Source organism: Mixophyes fleayi, chromosome 4 (assembly GCF_038048845.1).
Source record: "Mixophyes fleayi isolate aMixFle1 chromosome 4, aMixFle1.hap1, whole genome shotgun sequence".
Taxonomy (NCBI): domain Eukaryota; kingdom Metazoa; phylum Chordata; class Amphibia; order Anura; family Limnodynastidae; genus Mixophyes; species Mixophyes fleayi.
In genome coordinates, this window is record NC_134405.1 from 5,720,580 (window position 1) to 5,748,288 (window position 27,709).

General features: G+C 44.6%; 2 protein-coding genes across 4 annotated transcripts in view; one reads left to right on the forward strand and one right to left on the reverse strand.

Moving 5' to 3' along the window:
• Positions 1–27,709, forward strand: part of LOC142151019 (uncharacterized) — a 570,528-nt gene that overhangs the window by 215,586 nt on the left and 327,233 nt on the right. The window lies entirely within an intron of this gene.
• The window catches only part of LOC142150997 (gastrula zinc finger protein XlCGF66.1-like), a 378,789-nt gene continuing 364,904 nt past the window's right edge, over positions 13,825–27,709 (reverse strand). For 2 of the 3 annotated variants that reach the window (XM_075206246.1, XM_075206245.1), the window contains exons 3-8: positions 26,234–26,391; positions 18,968–19,159; positions 18,786–18,888; positions 18,577–18,671; positions 18,294–18,405; positions 13,825–15,186 (exon numbers count right to left, since the gene is read on the reverse strand). In XM_075206246.1, the coding sequence (XP_075062347.1) occupies positions 14,414–15,186; positions 18,294–18,405; positions 18,577–18,671; positions 18,786–18,888; positions 18,968–19,159; positions 26,234–26,302 (1,344 nt within the window). In that variant the 5' untranslated portion in view covers positions 26,303–26,391 and the 3' untranslated portion in view covers positions 13,825–14,413. The remainder of the gene's footprint in view (positions 15,187–18,293; positions 18,406–18,576; positions 18,672–18,785; positions 18,889–18,967; positions 19,160–26,233; positions 26,392–27,709) is intronic. The other variant, XM_075206247.1, reaches the window with a different exon arrangement.

The following is a 27,709-nucleotide window of genomic DNA, read 5'->3' on the forward strand; positions in this document are numbered from 1 at the left end:
TGAAATAATTTTAACATTTTGTGCAATTTATTTTATGACTTTTGGAATGTGTTCCTGTCATTGTGCTAACATACATGATTACAAGTACGTCCAGTGCATGTATCACATATATGTTGTGAAATATATTTTATTATGATCTATATCTTCAGTTTAATTAGGTCAAGAGCGTATAGTTATTAATGTAGATTAATCTTGTGATTGCTGTAATTATAACCATAAAAGATGTTTGAATGAGGGTCACAAACTGCGCTCTGAACATTTGGCTAATACAAACGCTTTGAGTAGAAGCCGATTGGCTCAGATCACTGTTTAAACTGACACTTTGGAGAATGAAGGAATCCCCTGACGAAGTCAACCAATGACAAAACGCGTAGGGTTGTGACGTCAGCCTCTTTCACCAACATATTTTCAAAGATTAACATTCGCAGCAGCCGGGACTCCCCGAAGTCTGAGCAGTTTATCTGAGCATCGTACACTGCTTGGTAGTCAGAGCCAGACGGGACGAGGGCTGTTAATGAAAGAAACCTTTCATGGAATTTTTATTCATTGTACAATGTAAGTGTTTTTAATCCCTATTTTACGGTTAAAGTATCTAACAGAACTTCACTAAGGTGCCTCTCTCTCCTTTATGGTATCCAAATTGGGGAGTGGAACGTTAGAGAAGGCACATAGAAGACACACAGGATTCACAGGATTGAGAACACTGAAACAGGAGTTCGATAAATGTTAACTCTTGGAGTTCCATATTTGTCTGTGCATTAACTCATTCATACATGAATTCATTTGAGCTTATTGGATTTGTTTATTATGATATACAAAATATATGTCCTTGCTTGTTACTAGTAACATGTGTTGAGAAATATTTCCCAGAGTGTGTATATATTATTAGAACAACTGTGGCTTTAAAGCAATCATCTTTATTCATCTGGTCTCCTTTGGATCATCTAATAAGCAGCCTCCTATTCATTGTATTTTCCTCATATTCAGTAAGATTACCATTTTCTCCTTATTACCCCCCCCCCCCTTTTCCTAAGTGCGACCTTTCCTAAGGGAAAAGAGGATTTATGTACTTACGTTAAATCCGTTTCTCTGATTCTGTCTGGGGGACACTGCTTACCATGGGTTGTGGAGGGAGCTTGGGGAGTTGGCACCTAACTAGTTAACTTTTAGTACTGCCGACAGACCCCTCCCCTCTACAATCCCCCTGCCTCTTCCTCTTCCTGTCAGTTAATTAAAAAGCCCCAAGGAGAAAGGTCAATCAACCAAGAGCATACAGAGGAAAAGCAGAAGGGAGGGATCGCAGTGTCCCCCAGACGGAATCAGAGAAACGGATTTAACGTAAGTACATAAATCCTCTTTTCTCTTTCATCCAGTCTGGGGGACCCTGCTTACCATGGGGACGTTCTAAAGCAACCCCTTAAGGGTGGGACTACTCTGAAAACCCCGCTCGTAAAGCACTACGAGCGTAATTTGCATCCGCGGATGCAAATACATTAAACTGGTAAAATTTTGTAAAGGTGTGGACAGAGGACCAGGTGGCTGCCCTGCAAAGCTGGTCTGCAGAAGCCCCATTTCTAGCTGCCCACGACGCCCCTACCGATCTGGTGGAATGGGCCGTAAGTCTCTCCGGCACAGGGTGGTTAGTCTTTATGTAAGCTTGCTTGATGGTTGACGTAATCCATCTTGCAATGGACTGTTTTGAGGCTGGCCAGCCTCTCTTATTAGCATCATAAAGGACAAACAGAGAATCAGTATGTCTAATCTGAGAATTTCTTTTGACATAAATGCGGAGAACCCTAACCACATCTAACTTTTCCATAAACTGTTGATCCGAATGGGAAGTAGATGAGAAGACCAGAACTACAATTTCCTGGTTAAGATGGAAAGCCGAAACTACTTTTAGAACGAAGGAAGGGAGGGTTCTTAACACCGCTCTGTCCTTGTGGAAAACCAGGTATGGTTCCCGACAAGACAGAGCTCCTAATTCCGAATACTACGTGCAGAGGCAATAGCCAAAAGAAAAAAGTACTTTCCAGGTCAACCCCTTCAAATCTGCCACAAGTAATGGCTCAAAAGGAGGCCCCTTAAGCATATCCAGTACCAGGTTGAGATCCCATGGTGCTGTAGGCAGAACATAGGGAGGCTGAATATGCAAGACTCCCCGGAGGAAGTCCTAATATCTGGTAAATCCGCTAATTTCAAGTGAAAAAATACTGAAAGAGCCGATACCTGGACTTTTAGGCCATCCTTCTGGCTCGCATCATAGTGTTCAGGACTATAATATGAGGGGGATATCATAGTGTTCACTACGCTGGAGTAAAAACCTCTAGCCCTCCAGAGGCTGGCTTCAACAGCCATGCTGTTAAACTGAGCTGAGGTAAATTCTGGTGACGGAAGGGACCTTGCAGAAGGTCGTCTCGAGACGGAAGACGGAAACACTGTCCTTCTGCCATAGAGTTTATGTCCGCGTACCAGACTCGGCGCGGCCATGAGGGAGCTATTAGAATTACTGGCAGACCGCCCTGCCTTACTCGTCTGAGTACGCGAGGAAGCATGGGAATCGGAGGAAACAGGTATCCCAACCTGAACTCCCATGACATCGTCATAACATCCACTGCCACCGCTAAGGGGTCTCTTGCCCTTGCGCAAAACCTGTGAACCTTTCTGTTGTGTCTGGAGGCCATGAGATCTATGTCCGAAAGACCCCACCTCTGAACCAGAGACTGGAAAACTTCCGGATGGAGTGACCACTCCCCCGGCATCATCTGGTTTCGACTTGGGTAGTCCGCCTCCCAATTTCTTATTCCTGTAATGTATACTGCCGATATTGCTGGAACATATTGTTCTGCCCAAACCAAAATTTGAGCTGCAATATTCATTGCAGCTGCACTCCTGGTTCCTCCTTGCCTGTTGACATATGCCACGGCTGTGGCATTGTCGGACTGAACTCTGACTGGGTGACCCTGGAGGAGGGACTGGGCCCCCCGGAGGGCCAAAAGAATAGCCTTCAACTCCAGCACGTTTATTGATAGGGCTGACTCCTGAACCAACCAAAGTCCCTGGGGCCGGAGGTGCAGGATTACCGCCCCCCAACCTTTCAGGCTGGCGTCCGTCGTGGCTATGATCCATGGCCATGGAGCAAAGGATCTGCCCACTGTCATGTGATCCTGAATCAGCCACCACTGAAGCGATTCTCTCGTCCCTGGAGATAGAGAGATCCTCTGGAGATCCAAACATAGGTGGGATCCTGACCATTTTGTTAATAGATCCCAATGAAAACATTGAGAATGGGCTCGACCGAAGGGGATGGTCTCGAATGAGGCCACCATCTTTCCCAGCAGCCGCATGCACAAGTGCATTGAGGGGCTGGGAGAAGACAAGACCTGAGTTATACTCTGAATAGAACTGATCTTCTCAACAGGCAGGAACACCTTTTGCTGGCTGGTGTCCATAATGAGCCCTAGGAAAACCATGCGTTGACACGGAACTATCTGGGATTTCCTTAAGCTTATTAGCCATCCATGGCCCTCGAGAACTGCCAAGGTGAGGGATAAGTGATGACGTAAGCAATTCTCTGTGAAGAATTTGATGAGCAGGTCGTCCAATAAGGCACTACCTGAATTCCTTGAAGGTGAAGACATGCTGCCATAACTGACATGATCTTTGTGAAAAACCCTCGGAGCTGTTGAGAGGCCGAAGGGGAGGGCCGAAACTGATAGTGGGAGGATCCCACAGAGAATCTTAGGAAAGACTGATGGTGGATCCAAATCGGAATGTGGAGGTATGCGTCCTTTATGTCTATGGACGCCATAAACTGATCCTTCTCTAAGCCGTTTATCACTGACCTTAGGGACTCCATCCGAAAATTGTCCACCCGTAAGAGCACACTGAGGCCCTTTAAGTTTAGGATAAGTCGAAAGGAGCCGTCCGGCTTCTTGACCAGAAACAGTTCCTTTCTGGTAATCTGGGACCCTGCAGATAACTCTTTGTGAAAGAAGAGAGGCGACACAATCCTGTATTGCCTGACTTCTTGAAGGATCTTGGGGTAGCGGAGTTAAGAAACGATGTGGAACCGGGCCCATCAGGCCTATCCTGTACCCCTCTGATATAATGCCCCGAATCCAAGGATCTTGGGAGGACGCTGCCCACTGTTCCTGAAACAACAGACGTCCCCCCACTGGTGTCCCCTCTAGAACAGAGTGGTCGTCAGGACGCAGGCTTCTCCTGGGTCTTAGGGGCCTGGTGCCTAGCTGCAAACGAGGATCTCCCCCTGGCAGAGGAGCCTCGAGAATTGGGCTGTCTACTTCTAAAGGACTGTCCTCTAGGTAAGGAGGTCCCCCGAAAGGGCTGACGAAAGGAGCTGACCCGAGGGTTTCGGCTCCTGCTAGGGAATACCGGCAAGGAAGAGCTTTTACCTCCCCCCCCCCGTTGCCTGGGAGATCAGGGTATCCAATTCCGGGCCGAACAAACCTGTTGCAGAAAAAGGAATGGTTTCCACTGACTTTTTTGATTCCGCATCTCCTTCCCAGTATTTCAGTCATAACGTTCTTCTTGCTGAAATAGACGCAGCCCGAATAGAAGAGGATACAGCCGCTGTGTTCTGGGCCGCCTCATAAAGGTACCCCGATGCCTCCTTCAAATGCAAAGCCAGGGGAAGTAATACAGAGTCCTGCAAGGCCTCTGCCAGCTGGTTTGCTCATTCTTCCATGGCTCAAGCCACCCAAGCTGAAGCAAATGTGGGCCTAAAGGAAGAACCCGCAGCCGCAAATATAGATTTTAGCTGGGATTCCACTCTGCGGTCATTGACATCCTGCAGAGATGCAGAACCTGGAGCTGGAAGTAAAATGTGCTTGGCCAATCGGGCTATTGGATAATCCACTTTTGGAATACTCTCCCAGCGAACCACATCTTCCTCCTGCAATGGATACAGGGAAGAGAACCTTTTGGGAATAGAGAACCTCTTGTCAGGCTGTTTCCAGGCTCCTTTTGCAATATCCTTAAGTTCTACGGAAGGGGGAAAACGGATAGCCTTTCTTTTGGCCTTCTTAAATAGACTTCTGTCTCTAAGAGTAGTATCCTCCGGTTCTGGGAGGTCCAACGCTTGTCTCACTGCTAAAACCAAATCATTAATAAATTGGCTTTTAGAGCTTTCTTCCTGTCCCAAAGGTTGAACCTGGTCAGGATCAGAATTAATTTCCCCCTCTTCCTCTGAAAACTCCTCAAAGTCTGAAAGGACCATAAGGGTATTATCAGATCTAGGCCTCCTTCTTTTAGCACGCTGAATGCTTGGGGATTCAAGTAACTGGTTTAGTTTATCCAAACCCTTTATAAATGCTGCAGACCATGCCGGTTCTGTGGGAACAGGGGCTTGGTCTGTATGAGAAGAGGAAGGTCCTGGTATAGACGTTCCAATAGAACCTGTGGTAACAGGGAGGCCCAACTGAGTACTAGTATTATTAGCCACCGAAGTAGCCACAGTAGATAGCAATTGATTAGATTGAAAACCCATCTGTGCTAAAGAGGAAACCGACTGTGTCAGGGAGGTCACCCAGGCTGGTTCCTCCGTCAGTGGGGCTGAAATATGCTGGGCCTGCGCAGGGGGGACCCCTGCCTCGCAGACAGAGCAGAGCGCCAACGGGACCCTCTGCCCACAAGGTAATTTTACATTACATTTAGAACATGTAAAATATTTTGCAATAGGGCCCTTTCCCTTATCTGACATTTCTTAATAAAGGAAGGCACACCAAACACACAGACTTAAATTGTTAAATTTAGCTGAGTAGAGAGAGCGATATAAATGTGTGGAGAGAAAAGTGTAAACTACAAGTAATCAACTAATCTAGATATAAAAGTTGTACTTGTAATATTTTAAACACAAAATAATACTTAAGCAAGTAGGAGAACTATAAAATAACCCCTACTAGCCCACTTGTACACAGCAATACAGAATATGTGTTTAAATAAATCAGATACTTAGCCCATAGGCCAAACAGGGGAGAAGTCCAACAGCAGTATCCTGGTGCCTGCTCCCTCAGATCTGTTCTCTCTTCCCGGGCTTCTCCTTGGCGCCAGAAGACTGGGATAAACCATCTCTCTCCCTGGAAGGAGGGGGGAGTTCTATGTGTTAGCTCCCCCCCCTTCAGTAATGCTGCCTCTGCGATTCTGTGTTCAAAAAAAAAATTTAAAGTATTATGTGGCAGAGTAGTGGAGACCTCCAGGGGAGCGGATAATACCTGATGCCCCTTCTATGTATGAGGGGGATCCTGGTATAGCCCCCTTCTCCTCTCCTCCGTTTTCCAAGATGGCCGCCGCCAATGCAATATCCGATAACCGGCGCTCTATGCCTGCAGTGGCAGCGCCGGTTATCGGGGAGGCTCCAGTAGTGACAGCGGTCCGTGAGACAGCTTGTCACTCCTAATTCAGGCACCCATTCTTCTTCTCTCCTCCTGTCCCTGTCAGTGAGGGCCGCTGGCTCTCATCTGACAAGGTAGTGCCTGCGCTGCCCTGCTGTGAGTGTGTTCTCTATATTAGAACACACTCCAGCTCTGCCACCTGTAGAAAAAAATTAAAAGAATAAAATAAAAGTTAAAAATTACCTACAGTACTAAAACACTGCCCAACTCCATGGGCACCTAAAAAAAACTGACAGGAAGAGGCAGGGGGATTGTAGAGGGGAGGGGTCTGTCAGCAGTACTAAAAGTTAACTAGTTAGGTGCCAACTCCCCAAGCTCCCTCCACAACCCATGGTAAGCAGTGTCCCCCAGACTGGATGAAAGAGAAATAGATGCTATTGTGTATTTTGTTAGGGGAAGACACCCCCCTGACATATCTACTTTAGGCGATTATAAATAAAAATTTCTTTATACATAGATGAAAAATCTTTTTAAGATGGTCCGCAAAGATTTTTGTATACATTAATTTTAACATTTGAAATTGCTGAAACCGGAAGTGAGGGAACACTACTTGCGTTCCATGCCTCGGTATAGTCACTTCCGGTTTGCGGTTCACCTTCGTTTTTTCACCGGAAATGGTCAGAAATTTCAATAAACTTTATTAATTGCTCATTTTATATTATAGACAGTTAGGGCCTGAGTCATTAAGGATCTTAACTTAAACTTTTTATTTAAGTCTCCTGAACAAAAACCATGTTACAATGCAAGGGGTGCAAATTAGTATTCTGTGTTGCACATAAGTTAAATACTGAGTGTTTTTTCATGTAACACACAAATACTTGATAGCTTATTTGTACACTGAAATTTAAAGTTGATATTTGTGTGTTACATGAAAAAACAGTCAGCATTTAACTTATGTGCAAAACAGAATACTAATTTGCACCCTTTGCATTGTAACATAGTTTTGTCCAGGAGACTTAAATAAGAAGTTTCTTAAGTTAAGATCTTTAATGAATCAGGCCCTTAGTTCTTCTGTGTTCCACATTGGGAATCAACTTAACTATACAGTATTATGCAAAACAGAGTCAATGGTAGTTAATATTTTTTTATTATAATGCAAAAGTCTATTATAAGGCTGTTATGTTCAACATATTATAAATGGTCTTCCATTAGAAAAACATGAAAGAAAAAATAAAGTAAAAATAAAAATACATATAGGGACATCTAAATGTCATTTAATTTATTTATATATCTTATGTGCATACAATAGAAATTACAATGTATTATGAGATCAATTACAATGAATAATGTTTATTTCAAAATAATAATAATTGCTGTGGATTTGCAGGAATGATGATCCTACATCTGAAAAAAAGGGAAAAAAGACAACAAAGCAATATAATCAGCTTAAAAAACATTTTAGTTCAAACTCCTTATTTAGACCATAAGGGACAAGAGCATTTAATTTATACATCCGTCATTTCTTGTGTCACAAACATTTTTTCTAAATTTCTGTTCCCAACTGAATGACCACTTGTATGCCACAAAAATCTTCGTAGAGCAATTATGGATTTGTTTACAGAATGTGTCTTTTCCTGTTTTAATATTATATAAATGTTCTGATATTCTTTCTTTCAGTGGTCTAGATGTTTTCCCTACCTATAGTAATCTGCAACAACATTCTAAAATATATATAAGATTTTTTGCATTACATGTAATGAATTGATCAATTTTATATGTAAGGCCATTGTGGGTAAATTGTGTAATTTTAGAATTATTTTTTTTCAATGGTTTTATATCCTACACAATCTCCATATTGAAAAAAAAACTTGCGTTAACAAAAATTCAAAAATTATTCACCTGAACACATACAAAAGGATTGTAATGATATTACAAAATAACGCTATGACTACATATTTTCTTCTCTTCCCATGTACCATGTATAATTGAATATTGTGACTGGATACCTTTTCTTGGCTTGAAGAAGGGATAAAGGATCTTCCTAAATATAAGTTGTGACTGGATCACTGATAAATAACTTCTGGTATGAATTTATTTAAAAGAAATAGCGCAGGGCGCTTATTTATATAATTACATATGCACTTATTTTTTATATTGTATATATTCTGAGATAGGAAATCGTTATTTCTGAGACCAGGGTAGAAACTCGTTTTTCCTGTTTTAACCTTACTAAAGGATATGCCTTATTTCTGATGCATATATCTGATACAATAGGCCTTTGTGGATGGAGGTCTTTGGTGTATTGGGATGTGTTTTGTATGGAAGTGTCATTATGTGGGATTTGTAAGGTTACTAGTGGAAACCTCCAATTAGGCATATGTGCAAGGGAGTCTGATAGCAGGAATTGCTAACAAAGTTTTGTGATGAAGTATATGCTGGGAGTCATTATTGTGTGGCCTTTTGTCCAGAGTGAATTTCCTAGATAAGCGTAAATTTTGTTAGCTTTGCAATGCATGTAAATCCATGTTTGTGTAAATAGGGTACATCCTGATGCTAAAAATAGCCTGTGTCTCAAATGTATAAAAGGCACTAGCTTGTATTTGAAACTTGTTCTTCTGATTTCAAGATTTCACCTGATCACTGGTACCTCTAACCAGTGAGAGCAAATAAACATCTTGCTTCAAAGACCTGCTTGGAAACCTCTTCAATATTGCTGTATTCCTGTGACCTGCAGATTAGACCCTAAAACTAATCCGTTATCTGGCTGTTCTGAGGTTTGGACCCAAGCTTTCCGGTACCACCGCTCTGCCTGCTAACCATGCAGCCCTGGTCAGTGTGATAGGCCAGGGGGAGATCCATCCACAGCTTCCCTGATCTATAGTGAGAGGTCAGGAGTACCAGCCCAGGTACACCAGCAACAAGATACGCTAGCAGCGTCCGTTACCCAGAAGAAACCGGGGTTTTGGCTGCCGGTATGGGAGTCCAGTGGTGGCAGCTTGTGTACGCCCCTCCTACTGCGGCAAGAGGGTGCTTTTGGGATAACGAAAGGGAACGGTGGCAAAGTAAGCCCAGCCGGTTCCCAGCAACAACAGACAGGGTGGCATAGGCGGTCCATCCTGTCACATAAGTATTAGCTAATCTTATCAATTTATTTGTGTATCCACAATCTTTAGCTGTGGAAACTCTTATTTCTTTATTCACTTATTTGAACACATTTCTTTATCTTTACATTGTTACAAGCTGCGAAAAAAGGGATTACTTATACGCACACTTTCTCTATCTCACAGCGTCTTGATCGCTGACTCCTTAACACGCACGGGACTCTTCCAGAGATTAATCACATGTCCTTTTCTCTCTTCCCTATTGGGTTTCACTGGTTGTCATAGTTTAGTGATTTCACCAGCACGCTAACTGCTAATGCGAAATGGTGGATATTTACGCTAAACTCTTGCACCTGGATGAGTAACACACGTCTATATATTACCTTATTACATTCAATGTTGAGTATGCTATCACTGATGAACGTTTTGTATTAACTGACACATTGTACATTATGGATTAAAATAAAATTTTGACACTTTATCTCTGGCTCAAATCCATTTGTGCCGCCCATTTTATTCAGCATGATTTGCATCTGACTTGAGGTAAGTACCTGGGTTAGTAAAATGTTTGGATTGTTTTGATCGCCAAGCTATGTACTGCTATATCATCTATTTTAATCTAAGGGTGTGCACCGGCCACTTTTGGTGTTTTGGGTTCTGGGTTCTGATTTGCAAGCTCGAATTGTCCTTGGGCCCTCCCACCCACCCTGATGTTGTTGAAATAGGACATGCGCAATTTAACAAACCAATCATTTCAGCGACAGGGCCTACCAAACAACTTTGGCTGAAATGATTGGTTTGTTTGGGCCCCCACACCAAAAAAGCTGTTCATCTCTCCCTGTACAAACTAAACTGGCTCTGAGGCAAGATGTCGTCCTCATCCTCTGATTCCTGGCCCCCTTCGGTGTGTACTTCCTCATCCTCACACATCAATTCGTCCCCGCTGGACTCCACAACCACAGGTCCCTCTGTAGTATCTGTAGGGCAGTGCTGTTCTTGATTGAGGAATTGATAATTCATTTTTATGAACATCATTTTTTCAACGTTTTGTGGAAGCAACCTCCTTTGCCGCTCACTGACCAGGTTCCCCGCTGCACTAAAAACTCTATCCGAGTACACACTGGAGGAGGGAAAATTCAGATAAAATAGAGCCAGTTTGTACAGAGGCTTCCAAACTGGCTTTTTTTTCCTGCCAGTAAGAATATGGACTGTCTGACATGTCTACTTGGATGGTGTCAGCAAAGTAATCCTCCACCATTTTTTCAATTGTGACAGCATCCAATGCAGCGACAGTAGACATGTCTGCAATGGTTGGCAGGTCCTTCAGTCCGGACCAGATGTTCTCAGCATCCCCTTTAGCGGGTCTTTTAGGAAAACTGAGCTTTTTCCTCACAGCCACAGGTGTGGAAGTAAATGGAGGAGCTGTTGGCATGTCACGGTCCTCTTCAGAGGACAATTTCCTGACCAGCAGGTCTTTGCACCTCTGTAGACTTGTGTCCGCCGGAAACAGAGACACAACATACGCTTTAAACCGAGGATCCAGCACGGTGGCCAGAATGTATTCCTCTGACTTTAAAAGAGTGACCACCCTTGGATCCTGGCAAAGCGTACGAAGGGCTTCATCCACAAGAGCTACATGCTTGGTGGAATCGCAATGCTTTAACAGCTCCTCCCTCACTTTCTCCAGCTGCTTCTGCAACAGCCTGATCAGGGGAATCACCTGACTCAAGCTGGCAGTGTCGGAACTGACTTCTCGTGTGGCAAGTTCAAACGGCTGGAGAACCTTGCACAACACGGAGATCAGTCTCCAATGCGCTTGACTAAGGCGCATCCCCACTCCTTTTCCTATGTCGTAGGTGGCTGTGTAGGCTTGAATGGCCTTTTGCTGCTCCTCCATCCTCTGCAGCATATAGAGGGTGGCGTTCCAGCGCGTCACAACCTCTTGTTCGAGGTGATGGCAGGGCAGGTTCAGCCTTTTTTTGATGTTGCTCGAGTCTGAGGTAGGCACTGGCAGAATGCCGAAAGTGTCCAGCAATTTTGCGGGCCACCGCAAGCATCTCCTGCACACCCCTGTCACTCTTCAGGTAATGCTGCACCACCAAATTAACAGTGTGGGCAAAACATGGGACGTGCTGGAAATTGCCCATATGTAATGCCCGCACAATGTTACTGGCGTTGTCTGACACCACAAATCCCCAGGAGAGTCTAAGTGGGGTAAGACACTGAGAGATTATTTCCCTCAGTTTCTCCAAGAGGTTGTCAGCGTTGTGCCTCTTATTAAAATGGGTGATACACAATGTTGCCTGCCTTGGAACGAGCAGCCGTTGTGGAGATGCTGCTACTGATGCAGCTGCTGTGGAAGGCGATCCATCTACCCAGTGGGCTGTCACAGTCATGTAGTCCTTCGTTTGCCCTGAACCACTTGTCCACATGTCGGTGGTTAGGTGGACAGTGGGTACAACCGCATTTTTCAGAGCACCGAGGACACTTTTTCGTACTTCTCTGTACATCCCGGGTATCGCCTGCCTAGTGAAGTGGAATCTCGACGGGATTTGGTACCGGGGACACATTACCTCCATCAACAGTCTAAATCCCACTCCACTGATGGCGGACACCGGACGCACGTCTAACACCAACATAGCTGTTACAGCCGCAGTGATCCGCTTCGCAATAGGGCGACTACTGTCATACTTTGTGGTCATGGCAAACGACTGTTGAACGGTCAACTGTTTGGTGAGACGTAGCTTTCTTGCGACTTCCCCGCTGGGAAGGTGACCGACTACCAGCAGCAGTGGCAGTAGTAGGCGTACCGCTGCAGGATTCCTCGGATGAATCCCGGATTGAAGAGGACTGTCTGGCTGGTGACATGGCCTGCAGGACTAAATCTGATGGAGATCTAGGAGGAAGTTGACGAGGAGGGTGTTGGTGGTGTGTATCCAACAGGACCAAGGAATTTAGGTGTCCCTGGACTGCTGACGGTCCTAGCCCCAGTTCCTGAACTAATCACTGAACTATGAAGGTTATTCAGGTGACGTATAAGGGAGGATATCCCTAGGTGGCCAAGATCCTTACCCCTGCTTATTTGAGCTTTACATAAGCTACATATGGCCATACATTTGTTATCCGGATTCGGATAAAAAATAACTCCAGACCGAAGAGGTGCATTTCTTGGTCTTCTGACCAGGCATGACGATGGGCTTTTTCATCCCATGGACATCAACTTTTTCCACCCCTGGTGCCTCATTTACAATAACCACAATCAGCATCCTCCTCAAGTTCCTCAGCGCCAGCTACATCAATAGCCTCCTTGACACCTTGATTATCCAAATCTGGATCTACACTGTGGGTGATCCTTCCAGCATATGCAGAGGGTGTGTTGCAAATGGTGGATGGAGTCACCTCTTCCCGTACAGTGATGGGAAGGTCAGGCTTCGCAACTACCAACACCCTTGGACTCGCCTTGGGGATTTGTGATGTCATCTGTTTAGAAGGCAGAGTTGTTTACTGTGTTGTTGCTGACAGCATAACTTTTTTATTTTTTTTGGAGGGGGGGGAGGAGGAGGGCTTAGATCCTTGGGTGAAGCTGAACCACTAGTCCTGAACACGGGCCAGGGCCTAAGCCGTTCCTTGCCACTCCGTGTCGTAAATGGCATATTGGCATGTTTACATTTCTCCTCAGATGTTTTCAATTTTCTTTTTTTGCTAATTTTAGTGAACTTTGGGTTTTTGGATTTTACATGCCCTCTAGGAGATTGGGCATCGCCCTTGCCAGACAATGTTGATGGCATTTCATCGTCTATGTCATGACTAGTGGCAGCAGCTTCAGCATTAGGAGGAAGTGGGTGTTGATCTTTCCCTACTTTATCCTCCAAATTTTTGTACTCCATTATATGCAGCACAAGAGAGCGTACCCCTAAACCACACACACTCGGCAAAGCCTTTACAAATTATCTGCGGCACAGGAGAGTACCACTGGACTAGAGTTATACAGCAGTACCTAGTATTTTTAAACTTTTTTTATATTTTTTTATTTATTTTTTAAGAACTTTTGGATAATTTTAAAATAACAATGCCCTTAGCAGAACAGAGCACAGGCAGCACTACTGGACTCAGCAGGACAGAGCACAGGACACAGCACCACTGGACTCAGCAGGACAGAGCACTGGACAAAGCACTACTGGACTCAGCAGGACAGAGCACAGGACACAGGCAGCACCACTGGACTCAGCAGGACAGAGCACAGGACACAGGCAGCACCACTGGACTCAGCAGGACAGAGCACAGGACACAGCACCACTGGACTCAGCAGGACAGAGCACAGGACACAGCACCACTGGACTCAGCAGGACAGAGCACAGGACACAGGCAGCACCACTGGACTCAGCAGGACAGAGCACTGGACAAAGCACCACTGGACTCAGCAGAACAGAGCACTGGACAAAGCACCACTGGACTCAGCAGCACAGAGCACTGGACAAAGCACAAAGCTACACTAAACATAAAACCAGGACAGGAGCTCCCTAACTGCAACCTCTTTCACGAGTGATCGCAGCCAGAATGAAGATGGCGGCCGCTACCGCTGAATTTATGACATCCGAGTCTCGCGAGATCCGATGAGAGACTTGGCTGTCATAGCCTCGGTTTGGCTTCATTTCCCGCCCGGAAGTTCCCGAACAGTGCTCGGATCCCGTCGGATCCGCACTGTTCGGGTGGGCTCGGATTTCGGAAATCTGAGCCCACTCATCTCTATTTTAATCAACTGATTTCACAATATTTGGAGAATCGCAGCAACCTTGTTTCATAACCAATTGCTTTGGTCCTGTGTGAATTTTCTGATGTTCAATAAGTTTTGATTTCTGTGTAAAACATTTCCCACACTCAGAAAAATGGAAATGGTTTCTCACCTGTGTGAGCTTTCTGATGTTCAACAAGAGATGATTTACCTGCAAAATATTTCCCTCATTCAGAACATGAAAATGGTTCCTCAGCTGTGTGAGTTCGCTGATGTTCAACAAGAATTGATTTTCGTGTAAAACATTTCCCACACTCAGAACATGGAAATGGTTTCTCACGTGTGTGAGTTCTGTGATGATTAACAAGAGTTAATTTATGTGAAAAACATTTCCCACACTGAGAACATGCAAATGGTTTCTCACCTGTGTGAATTCGCTGATGTTCAACAAGTTTTGCTTTTCGTGTAAAACATTTCCCACACTCAGAACATGGAAATGGTTTCTCAGCTGCGTGAGTTTGCTGATGTTCAACAAGATATGATTTTCGTGTAAAACATTTCCCACACTCAGAACATGGAAATGGTTTCTCACGTGTGTGAGTTTTCTGATGATTAACAAGAGTTAATTTATGTGAAAAACATTTCCCACACTCAGAACATGGAAATGGTTTCTCACCTGTGTGAGTTCTCTGATGACTAACAAGATGTACTTTATGAGAAAAACATTTCCCACACTCAGAACATGAAAATGGTTTCTTAGGTCTGTGCGTGATCTGCTTTTTATGAAGAGATAATGTAACTGTGGAGCTTTTGTTATCAGGAAAATATTCCTCATGATTAGAGGGATCAGATGATTTATCTGCTCTGTGAAGTATTGGATGTATATTTAGGGCAATGGGGTTTTCTCCAGGAGAATCTTGTGTGATGTTATCTTCTATTTCACAATCTGTTGAAACAATGAATTTCCCTTCGGAGATATTCCTGTGTTTGCATCCATCTGCTGAAAACAAAATAAATGTATGGAAATAGACATCTAACTTTAAATTAACATTAAAATGCCCAACATTTTCATACTATGAGTAAGTTGAAATGTTCAGATGTTTAATTTTAATTTGCAAACTACAAGCACTTCATGACAATTATAAACCTGTATTACCAAGCACAATGCATAGACCCAGCCACAGTGACACACAGATCGCATCCAGATTCATCAACTTCAGCTAAAATGCAGACTTTACACACTGTCATAACCACAAACAAGTTCTGCATTTACTTAGCCGTTGTGTGTGGTTTTATTGTTACCTTAATTGGTGCACCAAACAGCAACTGGTTATTGTATATTAAGAAATTTATATGATGGTGCCAATAAAATATGTTCTTTAACTATAAAACATATAGGGCCTGATTTAGAGTTGGACGCAATTCCAACTAGGGATGTGCACCGGCCACTTTTGGTGTCTCGTGTTTTGGATTCGGATTTGCTTGAGGTTTTGGGTTCGGATTTGTTTCGCAAAACACCTGACGAAAGGTTTTGGTTCGGATTTAAGGTTTTGGATTCGGATTTATTTTGAAAAAAACATAAGTGTTAAAATCAAGTTTTTTGGTTTATTTTCACTCCTACGCTATTATTAACCTCAATAACATTCAATAACAATCATTTCCACTAATTCCCAGTCTATTCTGCAGAATCAGTGAACTTTGTAATATTGCAGTACCAATGGACTTATACTGCAGCATTGTTTTTGGATATTTTTTTTTAATTTCTTTTTTTTATAACTTTTTTTAAAATTTTTCGTGCTGTGCTGTGTCCTTCTAAGGGCATTGTTATTTCCCCAGCACAGCACAGCACGAGATATAGCAGGACAGAGGACCACCTAACACAACCTCCCTCTACCCTGATCAATGCCCGAGTGAAGATGGCGGCGGCTAGCGGGGAATTTATAGAATCCGAGTATCGCGAGATCAGACAGCAGGATTATGACTCAGAGCCTCGGTTTCAATTTTGCAATTGGCGGGAATACCCGACTCTGTCTCGGATCGGCAACGTTCGGATGGGCTCGGATTTCAGATATCCGAGCCCGCTCATCTCTAATTCCAACTAATCAGTGCAAACAGCACTTTTAGCCAAGGATCCGTCTCAGCTTGTATTCTGACTGAGACGGATCTCCTCCTTGCACCTCTCTGCGGTTAGAGAGGTGGAACGGGGAAGTTAGTGGGTGAGCCTAGCAATGTAAAGGTGTATTCAAGCACTTTACATGCTATGTGGAGTTGAAAGCAAGCCGCAAATAGGTCTTTAGGAGAAGGATCTTTTGCGGGTGCTTTCTGCTGGTGCAACAGACCTTGTTGTGTTAAAAAATATTTTAAAAAATGATTACATTTTATTCATTAATCTGCCTTACAGGGTCGCTGTGACTGATACACTTAAGTGCATCATGCACGCCGGCCCATAAGGCAGATAAAGAGGTGTTTGTGCAATATGCATAGTATTCTGAGTTGCACGATCTACAGATTTGTGTGACTTGGAATACTATGTAATTTACAGGATGTAATTTACACTTACGAGTTAAGTGTAGATTCCACCCGAATCTAAATCAGGCCCATAGTATCTGTTGTAGAAGTAGTGACGTTTCTGTCTTCAGCGTTGTATATTTTTTTATTTTAATTTTGGACTTTACACACTGCCCAGCCAGGATTCTAGGGCAGGAAGACTCATTAGCCAAGAAGACTCATTAGCCAGGGACATTTTCCAACTGGACACTGTCCTCATATACAAACACGGGAGCCTCAAAAGTAGAGTAGACGTGGGTTAAATCAGCAGTGAGTCCTGGATATAAGTTTACACTACTCTTAGGTCTTACACCATTGTACAGAGCAGAGGAGGGCATCAGGACAGAGTAGGAGAACGGAGCAGGACACAGATGGGCAACAGTACATAGTAAAGTATAAGGGCAGAGCAGGGTACAGACTAAACTCAGCAGATGAAGAGCATCCAAGCACGTAGATTGTACAATTATGTGTGTGTGGTTATAGTTCTGTGTGTCAGAAGGTTGAATTTGTGTTTAGTGTACTTTGTGATGGGATGTATGTGATCTTAGAGGAAGGGGGATATTCTCTTATTTTGCATTAGCATTACATTCCTACTATATAGCCGAGGATAAAATATTGCTTGATTATTACACAGGGAAGACAATGAGTTATGACACGTGGTCATAGAGAGAGGATTATGGGTAGTATCCCAGGATCTACTGTACAGGATATTCATGGGTAAAGGAGGAGACTGGTCAGATCTCTGGGCTGGTAGCACACAATGATGTGATGTGAGGAGGAGACTGGGCAGATCTCTGGGCTGGTACCACACAATGATATGATGTGAGGAGGAGACTGGTCAGATCTCTGGGCTGGTAGCACACAATGATATGAGGTGAGGAGAGTTATCAGATCTCTGGGCTGGTAGCACACAATGATATGATGTGAGGAGGAGACTGGGCAGATCTCTGGGCTGGTACTACACAATGATATGATGTGAGGAGGGGACTGGTCAGATCTCTGGGCTGGTAGCACACAATGATATGATGTGAGGAGGAGACTGGTCAGATCTCTGGGCTGGTAGCACACAATGATATAATTTGAGGAGGAGACTGGTCAGATCTCTGGGCTGGTAGCACACAATGATATGATGTGAGGAGGAGACTGGTCAGATCTCAGGGCTGGTAGCACACAATGATATGATGTGAGGAGGATACTGGTCAGATCTCTGGGCTGGTAGCACACAATGATATGATGTGAGGAGGAGACTGGTCAGATCTCTGGGCTGGTAGCACACAGTGATATGATGTGAGGAGACTGGTCAGATCTCTGGGCTGGTAGCACACAATGATATGATGTGAGGAGGAGACTGGTCAGATCTCAGGGCTGGTAGCACACAATGATATGATGTGAGGAGGAGAATAGGAGTCTAATAGGAGCTGATGGCTCCTGACTCCCCCACTGGACAGATTTTCCTCATTAGTTTGTACTGACAGAGGAGGGTGTAGAATAAATGATTGTTTTAGTGATTGAATAAGCAGAATATGTGACTCTTTTGTGTAATAAGTGTTTATTACTCACCTGTGCTGGTATCTGTAGGGATTTCCTCCTCCTTACACTGCTGATCACCCCTCACATACGCCTCTTTCTCTCCCTCTATAATTTCTACCTTAATATCAGTCAGGACATCATCCTAAATAGCCCACAAAACAATAAAATATCATAATTAATTACATCTGATTTAATCATTTGATATGAAACAGAAGAATATCAGTGTATAACATCCACAAAGTTTTTTTACACATCATATAATGAAGTCACTTTGGTGTTTTGGTATTTGAGGAGACCTTAAAATGTCATCTACCTGATACTCCTGTGAGATACTGTGATTGTTTTCGGTACTATCCTGTGAGTAAGGATGAAGATATCTCTCTGGGGTATTTCTGTTACTGGATCCATCTGTAGGAAACACACAGTGACTGAGTACATTGCTTATATGTGATCAGATGGTGTTTTTCTAGGTGGCCCTCAAAACTGCTCTCCACGTTACAATCAATGAAAGTCTCCTCTTACCCAGTGATGTGAGGATCCGGTGATTCTCCATCCTCACGTCCTCGTACAGACCGTTGGGTCCTATTAAATTCTCCCACTTCTCCTCCTGACACTTTATAGGAACCTGACATACACAATGACACAGTCATCATCCAGACACATCCCCTAATGTTACTGTATAATGTCCCATTCCCAGCAGTCACCTCTCCAGTCACCGGCTGAATGATCTTGTTGGTCAGTTCCAGGATCTTCTGGTCATTGTTTCTCCCATGTATCAGTGAGTGAGGTTCAGGCACCGTGATGGGGTTCTGGGTCCTGCTCAATCCTCCTGACACACAGGGGCTGCTTCTGGGTGTCACACACTCACCAGGTCTCTTTATCACTGCTGTGTAATCCTGTGTAATGACAGAGACATCAATAAAAAGGTAAATGAAGCTTAATGTATTTGGATTATTTTAGGGGTTAACTGTACAAAATATACAATAATGGTCAATACAATCCTTATCCTATATGTAACAGTTTCCTATATTCAGCACAGTAGAATGTTTACAGCATTTGCCTCTCCTGCAGCTCTGGACATCTTCAGAGCTCCCACCTGTGTCCTCTATCTACAGCCGGCCCCCACGGATCTATCATCTGCTTTTTACAAATCAATGCAAACAGTAAGATGACTATACAGTGTGGGGTGTAGTAGACAGAGGACTCAGAACGGCCTATGGCAGATAGTAAGAGAGACAAGTGCTATGTACAGTCTAATAGTGCACATAGGAAACAGTTACAGTTAGGACAGGGGATGTATTTATAAAATAAGTCCTTGTCTATTTTACACATTATTTATTTTAAAGCCAGTATTTTATTATTGTTTTTTTAGTATAAAACATTACAGCCTATAAACTGGCTACAAAATGTAACAAACTACAATTCCAACACAGTAAAATACCAAATATACAACACATTAGAAGGATTTTGAGCATTGGATATGCAAATTATAAATCAGAACATACAAGCTGACAGACATACATATAGAACATGTAATTCATGATGTTTTATGCCTAACGCCATGTGTCATGGGTGCCCGCGGGGTCAATCATCCACACTTAGCCTACTCATTGAAGCTAAAGCATAAGGAGGGTCAGTCTATCTGCTCCAGATATATCTGACATTCGGTATGGCTTTCCTGCTAGTGTATACAAATCTCTTGTGTCCCATTGTTTTGTTGACCCAACTTAATCCAGGTTTGAATTTTCCGACAACCGGTTGCCAACCTGAACCCAGCGATGTAAACCGTGGTTATCATGAATGAATTCAGTATATATTGTTGTGTCTATTTGTCATATTTGTTAATTTTAACCCAAAGATGCATGTGGGCGGAGAATATAAAGGTATTGTCACACCTGTCTTATTGATGCATCTGATAACTTCTACACAGAAGTTTATAATTTTTGGACATTTTGGAAGGAGATGCCTAAATGACCCAGACACACAGTCACAATCCGGGCAATTGGTTTTATGACCTTTGTCAAATTTCTTCAATCTAACGGGAGTAAGATATATGTAAAATATACACCTGTATTTGCTGCTATTTCATCAATGTAGTGGAGTTACCAGGAACTGCTCAGGGTAATCCCCCAGCCTTCATCATCAAATTATACCGAAATCTGTCCCCTATTCCTCTCTCAGCTGCATTAGATCACTGGTATTCCATTCACTTAATAAAAGAGGATTTATGTACTTACGTTAAATCCGTTTCTCTGATTCCGTCTGGGGGACACTGCTTACCATGGGTTGTGGAGGGGAGCTTGGGAGTTGGCACCTAACTAGTTAACTTTTAGTACTGCCGACAGACCCCTCCTCTCTACAATCCCGCTGCCCCCTCTTGTTCAGTTAATTAAAAAGCCCAAGGAAAAGGCCAGTCAAACAAGAGCACACAGAAGAAAAGCAGAAGGGAAGGATCGCAGTGTCCCCCAGACGGAATCAGAGAAACAGATTTAACGTAAGTACATAAATCCTCTTTTCTCTTTCATCTAATCTGGGGGACACTGCTTACCATGGGGACGTTCTAAACCAGCCCCCTAAGAGTGGGACTACTCTGAAAGCCCCGCTCGTAAAGCACTACGAGCGAAATTTGCATCCGCAGAGGCAAATATATTAAACTGGTAAAATTTCGTAAAGGTGTGGACAGAGGACCAGGTGGCTGCCCTGCAAAGTTGATCTGCAGAAGCCCCATTTCTCGCTGCCCTTAGTGATCTGGTGGAATGGGCCGTAAGTCTCTCTGGCACCGCACGGTTAGCCTTTATGTAACCTTGCTTAATGGTAGCCGTAATCCATCTTGCAATGGACTGTTTTGAGGCTGGCCAGCCTCTCTTATTGGCATCATACAGAACAAACAAGGAATCAGTACGCCTCACTTGAGAAGTTCTCAACATAAATGCAGAAAGCCCTAACCACGTCTAACTTTTCCATAGACTCTGAATCCGAAATGGAAGAGGGAGAAAAGACCGGAACTACAATTTCCTGGTTCAGGTGGAAAGCCGAAACTACCTTAGGAACAAAGGAAGGGAGGGTTCTTAACACCGCTCTGTCTTCGTGGAAAACTAGGTATGGTTCCCTGCAAGACAGAGCACCTAATTCTGAAACCCTACGCGCAGATGCAATAGCCAGAAGAAAGAGGACCTTCCAGGTCAACCACTTCAAATCAGTCACAAGTAATGGCTCAAAGTGAGGCCCTTTAAGCGTGTCCAGCACCAGGTTGAGATCCCACGGTGCTGTAGGCGCTACATAGGGAGGCTGAATATGTAAGACTCCCTGAAGGAAAGTCCTAATGTCTGGCAAATCCGCTAATTTCAGATGAAAAAAGACTGAAAGTGCCGAAACCTGAACCTTTAGGGAACCTAAGCAAAGCCCTGCTTCCAGGCCATCTTGAAGAAAAGCCAATAAACGAGGGAGACGAAATGAGGACGTGTGACATGACCTATTTTCACACCATCTGATATACGCTTTCCAAATTCGGTGATAGATGCGAGCCGAGACTGGCTTTCTGGTTCGCATCATAGTGTTCACCACGCTGGAGGAAAAACCTCTAGCCCTCCAGAGGCTGGCTTCAGAAGCCATGCCGTTAAACTGAGCTGAGGTAAATTCTGGTAACGGAAGGGATCCTGCATAAGAAGGTCGTCTCGAGATGGAAGACGAACCCCCGGTCCTTCTGCCATTGAGAGTATGTCTGCGTACCGGACTCGGCGCGGCCATGAGGGAGCAATTAGAATTACTGGCAGACCTCCTTGTTTTACTCGTTTGAGCACCCGAGGAAGCATGGGAATCGGAGGGAACAGGTATCCCAACCTGAAGTCCCATGACATCGACATTACGTCCACTGCCACCGCTAAGGGGTCTCTTGCCCTTGCACAAAACCTGTAAACCTTTCTGTTGTGTCTGGAGGCCATGAGATCTATATCCGGAAGACCCCACTTCTGAGCCAGAGACTGGAACACTTCCGGATGGAGTGACCACTCCCCCGGCATCATCTGGTTTTTCGACTTAGGTAGTCGGCCTCCCAATTTTTTATTCCTGGAATGAATACTGCCGATATTACAGGAACATATTGTTCTGCCCAAATCAAGATTTGAGTTGCAATTTTCATTGCAGCTGCACTCCTGGTTCCTCCCTGTCTGTTGACATATGCCACAGCCGTGGCATTGTCGGACTGAACCCTGACAGGGTGGCCCTGGAGGAGGGGCTGGCCTCCCCTGAGGGCCAAAAGAATAGCCTTCAATTCCAGCACGTTTATCGATAGGGTCGATTCCTGAACCGACCAAAGGCCCTGGAGCCGGAGGTGTAGGATTACCGCCCCCCAACCCTTCAGGCTGGCGTCTGTCGTGGCTATGATCCATGACCATGGAGCGAAGGACCTGCCCACCGTCATGTGATCCTGAATCAGCCACCACTGGAGTGATTCTCTCGTCCTCGGGGATAGAGAGATCCTCTGAAGATCTAAGCGTAGGTGGGATCCTGACCATTTCGTCAACAGATCCCACTGAAAACATCGAGAATGAGCTCGACCAAAGGGAATGGTCTCGAAGGAGGCCACCATCTTCCCCAGCAGCCACATGCACAAGTGGATTGAGGGGCTGGGAGAAGACAAGACCTGGGCTGTTATGCTTTGAATTGAACCAATCTTCTCGACAGGCAAGAACACTTTTTGCTGGCTGGTGTCCATGATGAGGCCTAGGAAAACCATGCGTTGACACGGGACCATCTGGGATTTCTTTAAATTGATCAGCCATCCGTGGTCCTCGAGAACCGCCAAGGTGAGGGACAAGTGATGACGTAAGCAATTCTCTGAGGAGGACTTGATGAGCATGTCGTCCAGATAAGGTACGACCTGAACTCCCAGAAGGTGAAGGCGCGCTGCCATCACTGACATGACCTTCGTGAAAACCCTCGGCGCTGTTGAGAGGCCGAAGGGGAGGGCCCAAAACTGATAGTGGGAGGATCCCACTGTGAATCTGAGGATGGACTGATGGTCGCTGCTCCAAATAGGAACGCGTCTTTTATGTCTATGGACGCCATAAACTGATCTTTCTCCAAGCCGTTTATCACCGACCTCAGGGATTCCATCCGAAATCTGTCCACTCTTAAGTGTACATTGAGGCCCTTTAGGTTTAAGATGGGTTGGAAGGAGCCGTCCGGCTTCTTGACAAGGAACAGGTTTGAATAAAACCCCTGTCCCTTTTGGTAGTCTGGGACCTTGCAGATAACTCTTTGCGAAAGAAGAGAGGCAACGCAATCCTGTATTGCTTGTCTTCTTGTTGGATCTCGGGGTAGTGGGGTTACAAAGAACCGATGTGGTACGGGGCCCAGCAGGTCTATCCTGTACCCCCTTGATATAATGCCCCGAATACAAGAGTCTTGGGAGGCACTGTTCCTGAAACAAAGACAGACGACCCCCCACTGGTGCCCCCTCCAGGAGAACAGAGTGGTCATCAGGACGCAGGTTTCTCCTGGTTTTTGGAGGCCTGGCGCCTAGCCGTAAACGAGGATCTCCACCTAGAAAAGGAGCCTCGCGCGTTAGGCTGTCTACTTCTAAAGGACTGTCCTCTAGACAAGGAGGTCCCCCGAAAGGGCTGACGAAAGGAGCTGACCCGAGGGTTCCGGCTCCTGTCAGGGAATACTGGCAAGGAAGTGCTTTTGCCCCCCATTGCCTGAGAGATCAAGGTATCTAATTCCGGACCAAACAAACCTGCTGCTGAAAATGGAATGGTTTCAACGGACTTTTTTGATTCCGCATCTCCTTCCCAGGATTTCAGCCAAAGCGTCCTTCTAGCTGAAATAAATGCCGCCTGAATAAAAGAGGAGACGGCCGCTGTGTTCTGGGCCGCCTCATAAAGGTACCCCGATGCCTCCTTCAAATGCAAAGCCAGGGGGAGCAAATCGGAGTCCTGTAAGGCCTCTGCCAGCTGGTCTGCCCATGCTTCCATGGCTCTAGCAACCCAAGCTGAAGCAAATGTGGGTCTAAAAGAAGAACCCGCAGCCGCGAATATAGATTTCAGTTGGGATTCAACTTTGCGGTCATTGGCATCCTGAAGGGACGCTGAACCAGGAGCTGGAAGTAAGTTGTGTTTTGCCAATCGGGCTATAGGAATATCCACCTTGGGAATACTCTCCCAGCGAACCACATCTTCCTCCTGCAAAGGATACAGGGAAGAGAACCTTCTGGGAACAGAGAACCTTTTTTCAGGTTGTTTCCATGCTCCTTCTGCAATATCCCTAAGTTCTACAGAAGGGGGAAAACGGCTAGCCTTCCTTTTGGCCTTCTTAAAGAGACTTCTGTCTCTAGGGGTAGGATCCTCCGGTTCTGGGAGGTCCAATGCCTGTCTAACCACTAAAACCAAATCGTTAATAAATTGGCTTTTAGGACTTTCTTCCTGTTCCAAGGGTTGAACCTGGTAGGATCGGAATAAATTTCCCCCTCATCCTCAGAACACTCCTCAGAGTCTGAAAGGACCATAAGGGGATTTACAGATCTAGGCCTCTTTCTTTTAGTAGGCGGGATGTTTGGGGAATCAAGCAACTGGCTAAGCTTATCCAAACCCCTTATAAATGCTGCAGACCACGCCGTTACTGTGGAGACAGGGGCCAGGTCAGACTGTAATGAGGAAGGTCCTGGTATAGACGTTCCAATAGACCCTGAGGAAGCCGGGAGGCCTAAATGTGTGCTAGTATTATTAGCCACGGAAGTTGCCACAGTAGATAGCAACTGATTAGATTGAAAAACCATCTGTGCTAGGGAGGAAACCGACTGTGTCAGGGAGGCCACCCAGGCCGGCTCCTCCATCAGTGGGCCTGAAATCTGCTGGGTTTGCGCAGGGGGGACCCCTGCTTCGCATACAGAGCGCCAAAGGGTCCTTCTGCCCACAAGGTAATTTTACATGACATTTTGAACATGTGAAATATTTTGCTATAGGGCCCTTTCTGTCATCTTTATAAAGGAAGGCACACCAAACACACAGACTTAATTGTTAAATTTAGCTGAGTAGAGAGATAGAGAGAGAGTAATGTATGGAGAGAACAGAGTGAAATAACAAGTAACCAACTAATCTTGTCATAAAAGTTGTACTTGTAATTTTTTAAACACAATAGAATATTTAGGCAAGTAGGGAGACTATAATGTAAACCCTTACTAGCCCAGTTTGTGCACAGCAAAACGGATTGTGTGTTTAAATAAATCAAATACTTAGCCCATAGGCCACAAAGGGGAGAAGTCCAACCGCAGTGTCCTGTGCCTGCTCCCTCAGCTCTGTTCACTCTTCCCGGGCTTCTCTTGGCGCCAGAAGGCTGGGATAAAAAAATAACTCTCTGGAAGGAGGGGGGGAACTCTATGCTTTAGCTCCCCCCCTTCAGTAATGCTGTCTCTGTAGCGGATCATGATTTAAAAAAAAAAAAAAATCTTCTTGTAATGGTGGCAGAGTAGTGGAGACCTCTAAGACTGAGGTCTCCGCAGCGAAAGATACCTTGATGCCCCCTCCTATGTATGAGGGGGGATCTTGGTATAGCCCTCTTCCTCCTCTCTCCGTAGCGCAGACTGACCCAATCCAAGATGGCCGCCGGCATCTTAAGTATCCGATAACCGGCGCTCTATGCCTGTAATGGCAGCACCGGTTATCGGGGAGGCTGGTCCGTGAGACCGCTTGTCACTCCTAAATCAGGCACCCATCTTCATTCCTTCTCTCCTGTCCCTGTCAGTGAGAGCCGCTGGCTCTCATCTGATAGGGAAATGCCTGCGCTGCACAGCTGTGAGTGTGTTCTCTATAGTAGAACACACTCCAGCGCTGCCACCTGTAATAAAAAATGAGAATCAAATAAAATGAAATAAAAGTTTTTAAAATTTACTCTAAGTACTAAAAAACACTGCCCAACTGTTTTATTTATAGCAGCAAGAATGATGTCACTGTGATATTCTCAGAATCCCTCACCTCTCCAGTCAGCAGGAAGATGATCTCCAGGGTGAGATTTAATATCCTCTCACTCCTGTCCTTGTCCATCCTCAGGGAATCAGTGATTTACACAGAACGGGTTTCACCTTCAGATGACTTCTAGTAAAATATTCTCTGGTTCCTCACAGATCAATGGTCTAGGAATAAATATAATAATTATAATAAATATCACAGAATACACATGTAACCTATTAAATATGAAACCCTGAGGGTCTTGTGTACAGTTGGCTGTGCGGAAATTTGGGCGGAAATTACACATTTCCATACTGCGCATGGACACGACAAATACATAAGTGTAAGTCCTATGTAGAGGTAGATGCATCGTACACTTACTGCCCTGTACACTTACAGAGGGGGAGGGAAGGGGCAGGTCAGACATAGGACAAGTACACTAAGGGCGTTTCATTTAATTTTTGAAACATGTAGAGGTGGAAACACAAGCAGATAATCCTGTCTGTTGCGGGTGCTTCACTCCTGGTGCAAAATATGTGTTGATGGGGAACCTTCCTATTGAGTTCAAATGAAAAAACACACTAGGCTGGTAGTCATAATTTCAGGGGGACAAACATCATGAGGTCCCACCAAAAAAGCCACTACCAGCACTAGGCCAAGACACACTGATGACACTACAGCAGGGAAACTTGCTGCGTGGATTCACCTTACCATATACCAACTAACCCTAGCCCATTCACCGTGGCCTGAAATCCCTGGGATAACTGGCTACTACGACCTTGAAAATAAGACGGATGAGCTGTCACTCACAGGCTATTATTGACACAGAAATAGAAACAATCCATATAGTATAAGGAGGGTTCTAAACCAGGTCCAGGAGAAATAATATCCAGATTAGAGGTGGCCCTGACCCCATACAGACATAGTCTCTCATGGCATTCTCATGTACGTCCTAATCTTTAGAAGACAGCGAGTGTGCTGGACATAGTGCATAAAACTGAGAGCAAAGCCGACCACAGAGCAAAGTTCCAGATAAATTACAGTCTATTTGTATTACTATAAAGCAAAAGAAAGAATGACGATTGTCACCCATGACCGCCCTGTCACTGACATGAAGGAACCTATAAAAATTCATAAGAAATTAACAGAATTGAAATGATATGAAATGCAGGAGATCATCATAATCCTATGAGCTCATAACTACAAATATAAATGGTGCTTCCCTTTCCAGCTGTTTAAGTGATAACGGACCAAACCTCTTTACGCTAAATTAGTAGATCAAAGTCCAATCATTATCCCCAAACTGGGGATCCTCCCTGACTCCAAGGCCAGCAGTCCCCACCAAGGATCTTCAACAACTATGACCCAAAACTCACCTGAATGCCAAATGTCGGTCGCAGAGCTTTGTAAGAACTTCATTAACCCCACTTATTATGTACACTTCCTTCCCCAATCTTATCCAGGACTCATTTTGTTTAACATTGGACATATTCTTAAAAATGT